Source organism: Agelaius phoeniceus, chromosome 2, assembly GCF_051311805.1.
Source record: "Agelaius phoeniceus isolate bAgePho1 chromosome 2, bAgePho1.hap1, whole genome shotgun sequence".
NCBI classification, from domain to species: Eukaryota; Metazoa; Chordata; class Aves; order Passeriformes; family Icteridae; genus Agelaius; species Agelaius phoeniceus.
In genome coordinates, this window is record NC_135266.1 from 26,200,579 (window position 1) to 26,212,998 (window position 12,420).

The following is a 12,420-nucleotide window of genomic DNA, read 5'->3' on the forward strand; positions in this document are numbered from 1 at the left end:
ACTACTACTAAACATTGGTTCCCTGGATTAATTCCCAGCTAAGGATATTTTTTTCTGTCCCACATTTCTGGACACTAGAAAGTCAGTCAAACCCTCTGTCAGCAGCTTGTGCCTGGGTCCAGCAGAGGCTGGACCTGTTGACAAGGTGGTAACTGATGTCCCTTGCCAGGACAGCCTACTCCAGCAAACAGGCTTTTCAGGTGAGAACACAAAGCCAGGAAGAGCTTTGATTTGCCTGACCAGAACTTGGGACCACTTACATGGAAACATGAGCTTCCTCAGAACAAGCCACCTCAGTGTGCACAGACTGAACATCTCAGAAAAGACTGCTGCTTTGCAAACTACAGACTCTTGATAAAATCTTTTCCCCACCAGCCTTTTTACCCTGTGTAGGTGTTGATTCCCTTTCCTTCCTACTCTGATGTAAGTCAGGTGGGCTTCCTTTCAGAACTGACAGCTTTGGGAAGCATCAGGACAAGGCACGGATGCCATCACTATTGTTTATTACTCCTTTTCTGTGCAGCATACAATCCTTATGGCCATTACATGAAATAAAGACACAGAAAAAAACCAAACTTGCAGTAGAGCAAAAGCACACAGTGTCAGTGGGCAAGCTACTTTCATAGTCACCGAAATCTGCCTCCACACTCAGCAAGCTACAGAAATTTTGTCATGCTTACAAAACTTACGCAGACCAGAGTCAAATTTGCCAATTTATACATCTGTCCACAGAGAATACCAGTCTCTATAAAAGTGTGGCTCCCTTTCCTGCTTCCCTCTAGAGGATTTAAATATGTGGAATGTTAAAGGAGAATATGGAATTGAAACTTCTGTAATTACATATAATATAGAGGTATTTTACAATATAATAGGCTATGTTCTGGAAAGATAAGACAATGAAAATGCTAATATAATTTTTATTTTTGCTCTTTTATGCAACTAATTTATATCTTTATGAGCCCTTTGGTAAAGATGTAAAGGTTTGTGATAATACATCTCTGTCAGGAGGAAACATTTTTCCTGGAATTATTACCTGCTTAACTAAAGCAATTTTTCTTAATATATAAATGTCAATTGGAACAAACTTGTAACAGCAACTATATTAAAATTACAGGCAAACTCTTACATGAAAAAAAAGAGCAATGGCTGTGGCCATTACACGTTTCACAGCAAGTGACATGATGGAATTGAATGTTGTCATGGTTGAAAGCTTCGGGGATCTCACACACTTCATTGAATCCATCTACAAAATGCTAAATCCCACTATGTTCCCTCACAGCAAGATTCCCAGTCCACCAAATGCTCATCATGCTCAGCCTCTGCAGTGCTCAAGGAGATGAGACAGAGCTGCAGTAAGGGAAAACTTACTTTTAGCAGCATCTTAAAGAACTATTTCTCAATTGAAGAAGCTGTCACCATAAAAGCACTTTTGATACTTGCTACAAGCAGATGAAAAAACCATGTATAGACCATTAATACTGAACACATGGCCAAAAATTACTTTGAAAATATATATTGGAATACTTAGTATTTTTGCTAATCTGAGAGGAAATGCTGATGCTTTTTGGTCAATGGAAATGAAAGAGGTGCAGTCTGTGTCACTGTCACCTGGGATTTACCAACAGGAAAAATAATGGACTGCCGACATCCTACTTCCATCCCTACTGCCTGGGAGGTCATCAGGAGGCATGAAGGGGTGAAGAAAGGACTGTTTTGGACATTCTCCTGCCACCACCACTCCACCACCATGTCCACTCCCGGCCTTTGAGCATGCAGCTTCCAAGAATAACAAAAAGGGAAGGGAAGAGAGAATGATACAAAGGTACATGGGCCGTGGGACAAGTCAGAATGCCCTAGGCTGCAGTGCTGTGTCCCTTTCTTAAGAATTTGTCCTCCAGCTAGCAGTAACTCTCAAACTGGAAATTCTGATGACTGTATGACTGCATCATTATTATCTAAGTGAAAAGCTCGTTTTTGTAATGTTTAATATTTCTGGTACTTTATGTATTGATTTGCAGTTACTCATGCTTCCTAAATAAACAGTTATAAAACAAATTGAACACAGTCAGGAGAAAAAGCAGATATTCTTGAGAAACCTGAACCACAGCTTTTTTTTGAAGCCCAGAATGCTGATATTGCTATATTTAGTGCCTTATTTGGTGGGAAAGAGCAATCCACTAAACGATTTCTTCCAGCTTCGATTGAATGCTACATCAAAACAAAAGTAATTTTACAGATGACATTAAAGTAGTCAGAAAGTGATATTGTTATTATTGTTATTATTGTTATTATTGTTATTATAGTTATTTACTACCCTTTTGGAGGATCAGCTGCTTGCTTTTATGGCTTTAAAGTATTTTCAAAAAAGTATTTTCTAACCTGGAAGTGCGTTCTGATAAATATTGGTAGTACCTGGTCTATCTGGTAATTACCATGGAAAATGACAGGAATTTTCACACTTTAAAAAAAGTTATCTTTTTTTTTTCTTGATACTTGGGTAGGAGGGCAGGGGGAAATAGCCTCAAGACATGCAATGTATTTGCAATTTGACAGTTTCATAGTGTAGGACTACTATACAGTTGGACTGTCTGAACAGAAAAGTGTAAAAGGTGAAAAAAATGTATGTAAAGGTGGGAACACCTTTGGGAAGACCTGTGAAGTGCTACCAAAATAAAATAGCAAAATAATGTGCTTGTCCCTTTAAGATACCAAAAATAGACCACAGTATTTTGCTCCTCTAAATCCTGATGCTGCACTCAGCTCTACAGTCACAGGAGTCTGACTGTGGGGAGTTTCTGCTGGATCGAAGCACTGAGGTGTAAAATAGAGACATAAGGCAAGACTAACATTAATGCAAATCCAAAGTGAAGAGAACACAAAGTTCACAAAGCAGCAAGGACAGAATATTATTCACAATACCCATAGATTCCAGCACTTTCCTTTCTTCTGTTTACTTGCTGATCATTTGTATCTTTTTCCTCTTTGATTGCGCATGGCTGCCACTAATGAGGTTTGTCACTATTCCAACAACAAATATCTCTGGAGGTACTTGTGCGTGGTGTTTGAATGAGAAAGCAGGTGAGTGAACAAGGAAGTAAATGGCAAATCACATTAGTAACCATAGCAGCCAACAGCATTTCATCCCAGGAGAAGCTTCCTCTGCTGGAGGCTGGGCTTCCTCTTAATGAGTTTCATACAGTTCCACAGTGATGGGGCAAGTCTTCCAAATGGTCCATGTGACTGCTCTGTCTCAGGAATAGTAAGATATTCCTGTGCCTTTTCTGATGAAGAGGATAACTTTGCAGCAGCCAGGGACTGGATCTCTTGCATCAGGTAAAGCAGATGAACAAATCTTGGTTGTAACTGCAGTTGACTGCCTGAGCTGGCAGAAGATGGCAGCCAAATTATTTCAACTGATGTGCATTTGTTTGATTGCATTGTTTAGAACCCTCTGTTCTTTTAGAGGATTTTGTTAAGAAACTATTTAACAAAGGTCACCTTTGTTAGCAAGGATGTGGGAATTATATGTTGTCACAATGACAGTGCATTTAGGTTTTAGAAGAGAAGTTATGCATTATTGCCAGAGGTTAGAAACAGGTCAAAGAGCCAGAAATGTGTCTCTTTTTCACATACATGTTTTCTGGAAAAACAAACAAAAAAAAAGATCTAGACAAACAAAGTCAAGCAAGAGTGAAGTGATCTTCAATGTCCAGCACTTTTTTGAGTCTCCCTCTGTCCTTTGGGCTACTCTACTTCTACTAAAATCATTATCAGAGCAGTTTGATGCTGGTCATTTTACTTGCTTTGTCTTTACCTTCAATTTGTTATCTGTCCTGGGCAGGTAAGTTGTCAGAATACCACTATAACTGTTAATTATATTCTTCAAATGAAGTACATCTGTCACAAACTCCAGGCTGTGAAATGTTTTTAACATAAAGCATATTTCAGAATTATTGTTGGTATCTGTTTTCACAAACAATATTTAGAAGGATCTGAAAAAATATTATTTCAGTAGATCAAAACATAAACATCTGTTCATTGAGGGAATAATTTCTCTTTTTAGTACCAATTTACTAGTTTAAATATATGGTGACCCAAAAATGAGAAATTGTTCTTTTCATTAACTTTTCAGAAATATAATAGATGGAGAGACACAATTACAAAGTGATATAGGGGAAAAGCCAGGAACACTGCAGGATAAACAATTTCACTCAGAGCACATACCAGTTTCTCAAGCAGGTAAGCTGCATACAATTAACAGCTTTTCAATCTCTGCCATTTCCCACTCCTCACACTATTCTCACACATGCCCGAGTTATCTCTTATCACCGACACACAGTTTTTCCAAGAAGTATTCAGTAACTTTGGCCAGAACTACTAGAGGTAAATAGTCACTACCATAGTAGGAAGCAAGAGCCTAAACAGATGTTAAACTAAAATCTAGAACAAAAATTCTGATGTCTACCATGTTACCCATTTATACTGTATCACCAGCATGCTTGTGAGAACTGTGGCACATTATTGGAGCCCAGCTTTAAATCCTGCCTTCCCACCTTCCAAAATCAAGGTGGACTAAACTGCAAAATATCTATTACTGCCTCAAGAAGAGAATCCAGCATGTAGTGAGCTGCTGCCCTTGGACCAGTCTTAACATTTTCACTGCAATGATGAAATGGAGTGACTTAATAAGGGTTTAAAAGTAACAGAAGATACATCTGTTCATAAGAAAAGTACATCTATTGCACACTAACATATTCACCTTGATTTCTAATGCTATTATACAATGAGTGGGATATTTCAAGCAGAGCTGTACTGACACAGTAAGTAAATCAGAAGAGGTGTGAGATTCTGTGTTAAGTAGTAATATCTAGACAATGTGGTAATTCAGCTGGGAAGGTAGGAAAATCCTGCAAGGCCAGTAACAGATCACAAGGAATCAATCAGAAGAATAGGTAGGAGAAACAGAGAGCAATGGAATAGGATGTCAAATCTGCAGTCAGAAAAGACATAAGAAATTTAGAAAATACAGCATACAGGTAATTTTAGGAATTTTTAAAATGAGAAATGAGGAGTGAAATAAATGTGATGGCATATTTAAAGACAAAGATGATTAGTTTAATAAATTGCTTAAAAGTGAAACATTGCATAATAGGCAGAACAGATCCATGACCAATAAGATCAAGGCTCCTCATTTGGCTTGACTGCTAAGTCACAACGTGACCTTCAGCAGGTCACTTTAGGATAGATCCAATAAAGGACTCAGGCACCTTAAGCCTGACTTAGGCAGATTTGATGTACCTAAGTCTAAAACTGTGACCTCAACACCCTCCTCAGTTGCTCACTGACCCTAGAGATGCTTGCCACTCCAAAAGTCAAATGTATGTGCTGTGCAGCCCTCCCTGCACAACCACAGCTCAGTTGGCAAGGTCCTGTGCCAACTTTCAATGCCCTACCAGTGCTGGCTTCTGGGCTGCACAATTAGGTGCCTTTTGTGGAAATATGGGCACAAATGTAGGATGGGATTTCACCTCAGTATGTGCCCAGAACCCAGATGTGCTCATTTTCTCTCTTTTTCCTGGCAGTGTAGGGAAGGCAGAAAAATGGCTCAGCTTTGCTTGAGCAGCAGCCTGGAAATGGCTGTGTCTGTGTGTCCTCTGCCCTGGACTGAAAGACTCAGTGAGGACAAGAGCTTTTTGGTCCCCTTTTCACCTCAGGGAATGCAGCCAACCTACACCTATGAGTTGCTTCCAGACTGTGGATCTGAGGAAAATGCTTCTTGCAGCCCCACCTTGGTTACCTAAGCTGAGGAGACAGCAAGGAACTCAGAAATATCTCCATGATGGTCATGCTCAGAAGTGAACCATTGTCAACTGTTCCCAGCTCAGCAGGTGAAATTCCTTCCCTTCAGAGATGCTCTGTGAGGTGCACCAAGTAACGTGGGCATGGCACACAGGGACACTCAATGAAATGAAAAAAAAAAAAGATTGTGGCACCTGGATGAAAGAAACTACTGAAAGTATTAAAAGAAAGCTTTAGAAAGCAACTTTCTGCATAATTTGAAAATTTGCTTTCACTCCAAACCCAGGCAAGAAGCAATGTCATTAAAAAGACTCGATTGACTAAATAGTACTGTTTGAATAAAAGCTGAATAACTTGAGAAAATATTACAAAATATGAATATTCTGTAAGTTCTTTGAAATTGGAATAGCTAGACAGAGAAGTACATTAAATGGAAACAATTTCCTGTTACAGCTTTGCAATCTGTTTGTTTTGAAACTATCACTTTATGTTCATGAAGTTCTTCTGTAGTTTTTACTTGATAATAAACTAGTTTCCTGAAGACTGATGACATGCACACATACTATTATTTTAATATGTAAGTGTTCTTGTAAATAAACAGAAAATAAAGAAGTTTTGTGTTAATTCATGCAGAATTGCTAATTTTGAGAAAAACTCCTGTTATTTAATGGATCTTTTTTTTATTTTCACCTTTCAATTTCAGTGATGAGTTCTTGAAGCTGAAAGGCAAGTACAGAAACCTATGTCACAGAAGTGTTAGGTCTGTAAATAGGAGCATGAAAATGGGAGGTGCTGCAAAATAAATATAAATTATTAGTCGCAACCAAGATGAAAATTGGGGTTTAGACCAATGTCCCTTTAGAGTTTTAACAGCAACATTAGTTTGACCACACTGCACTTAGTGTGCATTAAATGATACATTTTGCAATCTAACCAGCAATAAAAACTGCTGAATTTATAAAATGCACCTACATTAAAGGTGACCTGTAAAGAAACAGTCATATGTTCTTTCTGTTAGTATTTATGTAATGATCTCAAATAGTTCAGTTTCTATTTTTTCTATGTGTTTGTTGTACTAGAAATTTGTGCGTTCTTTGTGGTAAAATACTTGATGGTGCCCAGAGAGCTATGTAATTGTGACAAAACAAAAGCCAAAATAAGCGAAAACTTCATTGTTTCAGCCGTGAACTAGACAATAAGGGACAGCTTATGTGATTGCTGCCAAAGAAAGGAACGGATTTTCATAAGCATACAATTCTGATTTTGTTAAAATCGACTTTTTCAGTAAAAGATTGATTTTTATAAAATTAGTAAGTTTCATTTAGTTATTGAGAGACTATTTGGTTTGGAGCCTTTGTTTTATATGAAGTTGTAATCTGAGACTGCGTACAAAATTCCTGCTAACTTGAGTGAGTTCCTCGGTATGAATGGCATGAACAAACAACAGCTGAAGAAAACAAAGGCCTAAATACCTAAAAGGTGTTGTCTTAGGCATCTAGAGAAAAAAAAAAGGAATAATGATACGCTTCTACTTCTCCTTCGTGTGCATTTTTTGCCGAGTTCTGCTTCTCCCTTTACCTATCCCCAAGTAGTTTCTACAGTTTGCGGGCTCAGCAGGGCTATGATGTGTGCGTTGTACCGCACAGAGGTTTCCTAATCTGCTCCTGCCGCGCTCTGCAAGCGGGGCCGGTCCCGGCTGTCAGCCCCGGGCTCCGCGCCCCAGCGCTGCCGCCCCCGGGGCCGGAGCGGGGCTCGCCTCCAGCACAGCTCGGTCCCGCGGCCCAGCGGGAGGAGGCGCGGCGGGGCAGCGTCCCCGGGAGGCGCCGGGGCGGGCGGGGGTCGGCGCCGTCCTGCCGCGGGCACCCCCGCCCCGGAAGGGCGCGGCGGCCGCTCCCCGCTGCCCGGGGCGGCGCAGGTGAAGGCGGGGCGCAGGGAGCACCCACTGGCCCTGCCTGTCGCTCCGCAGCGCTCCCGTGCCCGCCCAGTATCGTTCATCGGCTCCCTCCACTGCTCCCAGTTTCCTCCCAGTAGTCCCAGTGTCATTTCCCGACTCGCCCTAGTGGCCCCAGCAACATTCCCCGGCTCCACCCCCGTCCCCCCAGGTTCCCGTGTCCATAGCGGAGGGGTTGGAATGAGATCCATCTTTAAGGTCCCTTCCAATCCAACCCAATCCATTCTACAGTTACGAGTACTCCCAGCATCATTCACTAACTCCCCTTAGTGTTCCCAGTTCGCTCCCAGCATCATTCCTGGTTTCCATTCCGTGCTCTCATGCCATCCCAGTTCTTCCAGTATCGCTTCGTGGCTACCCTCAGCGCCCCCAGTGCCACTCCCACTACCCCAGTGCCGCTCCCTCGCTCTCCACCAGTGCTCCCAGTTCCCTCCCAGTGCTCCCAATGCTACTCTCTGGCTTCTCCCTGTGCTTTCCCTTCCCGCCCAGTTTCACTCCCTCCGGTGCTCCCAGTACAATGCACTGGCTCACTCCAGTGTTCCCAGCCCATTCCCAGGCACGGGCAGGTTTCCCGCCTCCCCCCGCCCGGAGCCGGCACCGGCCGCTCCGGGAGCCGCGCGCGGGACGGGACGGGACGGGACGGGACGGGGAGCGGGCACGGCCGCCGGTGCGCGCGCCCGCCGCGCGTGACGTGCGCGCCGCCGGGGCGGCCCGGCGCGATCAGAGCGGCGCGCGCCGGGCGGGGGCCGGGCCGGTACCAGGCGGGCCCGCGCGCGCGCGCCGGGAGCGGGGAAGGGCGGGGGGAGCGGCGCGGGGGCGGCCCCGGCCCCGCCCGCCGGATAAAGCCCTGGGCGGCGCGCGCGGCGGGCAGAGCGCAGCGGGCGGGGGCGGGAGAGGGAGAGCTTCGCCGGCAGCGCAGTCCCCTCCGCCTGCCCTCGGCGGGACTCCAGTGGCGGTAGCGACAGCGGCAGCGGCGGGGGGCATGCGGGGCCGCGGGGCGACGCGCCGCAGCGGCGGCGGCGAGCACATGGCATAGCCGGGGACCGGCGGCGAGCGCCGGGCCGGCGTCACAGCGGGTCCGGCGGGGCGAGCGCGGCTCTCTGCATGTGGCGAGTGAGGAGGCGAGCCAGGGAGCCCGGCGGCACCGGCGAGCACTCGGCGGCGCCGTCCTGAGCCGCCCGCCCGCCATGGATTGCAGCCTCCTGCGGACCCTCGTGAGCCGATACGTGAGTACCGCCGGTGCCGCTCCACCCCGGGCGCGGGCGGCAGCCCCCGCCGTGGCCCCGGGCTCGCAGGAAGGGCTCGGTCAGGAGTTGGGCGGTCCCGTGACCGGCTCGGCGGCCGGGGAGCCTCGGGGCCGCCGCACGTGATGCCCGGTGCAAACGGGGATGCAGCGGCGGCGGGTGCCGTGCGCTCCCCGCAGCCCGCCCGCCCCACGGGACTGTCCTTCCCTGAACCTCAGCGCCTTGACCTGAGTTCGGAGCGCTGTAATTCACAGGCTACTGCGATACGTAGTTGGCAGGGCAAATAAAACCTCCCGCTCTCCAGCTGCTTTTTTTTTTAATGTGTCTTCTTTTGGTTTGTTTATTACCTTTCTCTTCCCTATATTGTTTCTGTCAAGCGACTTTTTTTTTTTTGTGGAATTGTCCAGTTTAAGTATACTGACGAATGGTCGGAACGGTCCCAAGTTTTTTTAGGTGTGCGTAGTAAGATTCAAACACGTCAGACTTGAGAGTGCTTCGGGGAAAGAGGGCAGATGTGGCTTGTTGGTCAGCGTGTGAAAACCCATCCGCATCGCCCGAGAGAGCAACTGGGCAGCGCGTTAGTGTGGGGTCCAAGTGTAGGCTCAGGTGCGTCAGTGAGTGCTGCTCCAGTTCCATGCAACCCTAATAAGTGCTCAGGATAATGGTTTAAGTAGATTAGCAGGATGCCTGTAAGTGTGGGGTTGTACAAGGCATGGGGACCTTGTACTAGGACATGGCAAATTCCTGCTTTTGGGCATAGAAGTAATTTTTAAAAGACAGGGAGATAGAATACGAATTTTCAAGTACAAATAACTTTTCTTCCTATGCCAGAAGTACTTTTGCCTTGGTCAGAGCACTCGAGTTTTCTCACTTAGAGTAAGTGCACTTAGTTTTGTGTGTGACCAGAGCTGTGTCCACCTAGTACTGGCTGAAGTCTGTCTTTTTGAAGTATAAATGAAGAAAAGTAGCAGAGATGAAAATTGTTGTTCTTTTTTCTTCCGGTTTGCAGTAGGATACAGGTGGGATGAGGAGAGAGTAGAGAGGGGAATATTAAAATCAGCTATGTGTGTATGGATCTTTAGAAAGTGGTCCTAAGAAAAGGAAGAGAATACTCCAAATAATGTGTAGCACAATAATGATGAGGTATAAGAGAATGGTCTCTATAGATGTAAAGACCAGGTGAGTTGTGCTGAGGTCTCTTTGGAAAGAGGTAGGATCACTTTGGGTGTAGAGATCTGTCAGTGCTGATATGACTGTTGGATTTAGTTTAAGATTTCTTCCTTTGTGTTTGCTCACATTTGGAGCCTGTACAAATGGCATGGTCGTTTTGCACAGAGCAAGCACACTGTTAAATCTCTTGTGCATAGCATTGTTGGTGACCTCTTCCAAGGTGGGCTTAAGCATCAAATATGGAAGAGAAGACAGTATGTTGAAAGTAAGGGGCTTGAGCTCTTGAGTTGTGGACTGTCACTACTCTCCTGCATGGCTGATGAGACTAAAGCAGCAGTCTAAAAGATAAATGAAAATTATTATATCCCACGTGAAGAAGGCTTCCTATTGCCTTGGTCACACTACCTTTTGTACTGTGTGTATGCTGACAGGCTGTGCCTGGGTAATTGGGTAATTGCCTAGGATGGTCCATGCTGCCTTGTCTATTTACACCTGTTGCTTCTTGTTATTTTGCTTTTGCTCAGTGTCTTAACTTTGAAACCTTTCTTCCACTGAAGGGTAATTTTAAGGAAAAGGTGCTCTATTAGAATATGATCCCAGTATTACCAGATGGAACGTGTCTGGCCCTTGCTGCCTGACCAGAGGTGGCAGCTGTGGTGTTTCACCTCAGAGACACCCCTGACTGGCTGGATGCTGCAGCTGGCACTTGGAACAAGTCCAGGCAAGCAGGAACTCAGGTTTACCTCTGGTGGAAAGGCTTTAGGCGATGGTGAAGAGAAAAAGGAGATGGATTCTGCTGTAGGGTTTAATCCAGAGTTTTATTCCAGGGTCACAGATCTCTGGATCTTGTAACAGCTCCAACAGAATCCCGACCGCATGGTCCCTGTCTTTTTAAGCCTGGGGAAAGGGTGAGGGGAAGGGGTAGGTGTGCCACCAACCAGGTGGAAGGGTAGCAGTCTCAGGGGACAATGACACCTAGACTGGCCAATGACCCCAGGGCTGAGAAGCATCTTTTGAACTTCACCAACCAGACACCACCCTTGCTGGAGTGTTAAGATTGAGGGACAGCACTTGGCAAGGGGGAGGGGAAGAGAGCTGTTGGCACACCTGAGGGACTGGGAAAGATGAAACAGGATTTTGCTTCACACTGCAACAGTGCTCTAAGTAAATTTGTGTTCATTTCAATAAGATTGTTGAGGTCTGGCAACCTTATGTTTGTGTTGCATGGTTTTTCTCGTCTGTTTCTCTTTTGTACCTCCATGGTTCAACTACTTTTGTACATCTTCAGCAGTGAAAATAAAAAGTACTAGTTTGATTACTGGGCCTGAAACTGACTGCTCTGCATGAGTAGCAGATGTACATGTCAGGTGCATCACTCCAGAGCTGTTCACCAAAGCTCCGTGTGCACCAGCCAGGCACACAGATGTAGATGTGCTTGCCACTTTCCAAACTGCTTTTAATAAGGGAGACAAGGCAGAGACTTCTGTGGGAGAGCTGGAGTGGATAGTTACATCTTGTGTTTATTCCAAAGTAAGCTCAAACTTGGCTTTGATTAAAGTCAATACAAAAACTGTTTCATGATCAGGGTCTTAGAACTATGAATCTTCATTCTGCAAGTCTCCTGGACTTGTTCAGCTTCAGGTCCTTCCTAGAGAAAGACTGGTCTCTGGATTATGCTGAAAGCCTTGGCTGCTGCACCTGGGGGTGCCAGGTTAGCTGGGAGCTTTTATGGTAGGATCTCAGGAAAACAAACAGTTGGGATGTGATGTACTAATGGAGACTGCTAATAGGATGGTTTCCAATAGTTCTGTGTCATTAATTTTCTTTCTTGGTCCTGTTTGTTGTAGGACATAAAAGTATAAGCTAAATACTAGAGGGTTTGTTGTGATTGGGAAGTTCCCTCCCGTTTCTCTTTCCTTTACTGGACAGTTTCTGTCCTGAAGCAGTGCAAAATCAGTGCACAAATTTCCAAGGCCCTGTGGAAGAGTAGCAATGACTGAGTGCTGTCAGCTTCCTGGTTAGCATTTTCAAATATTTGCTGTTTTACCTGCATTGAGTGTCCTTTTTATATCTTCAAGGCATTGGGGGTTGAATAAGGTATATGTTCAGCATGCTAGTCATACTGTACTTCATATCTCTTCACCAGGAGATGTTGTAGTCTCTTAGAAGGACAGAGGGAATTGTCTTTATCTTACTAAATTTTTAAATTTGCGTTCTTTTGTTCTGCCTCTTAAGATCATCCTGCAAATTTTGGGT

At 44.9% G+C, this 12,420-nt stretch overlaps 1 protein-coding gene across 5 annotated transcripts in view; it reads left to right on the top strand.

Annotated features, from left to right (window-relative positions):
* The first annotated feature begins 8,576 nt into the window (after positions 1-8,576).
* ATP11A (ATPase phospholipid transporting 11A) overlaps positions 8,577-12,420 on the top strand; it is a 118,795-nt gene continuing 114,951 nt past the window's right edge. For all 5 annotated transcript variants that reach the window (XM_077173330.1, XM_077173331.1, XM_077173332.1 and 2 more), the window contains exon 1: positions 8,577-8,976. In XM_077173330.1, the coding sequence (XP_077029445.1) occupies positions 8,938-8,976 (39 nt within the window). In that variant the 5' untranslated portion in view covers positions 8,577-8,937. The remainder of the gene's footprint in view (positions 8,977-12,420) is intronic.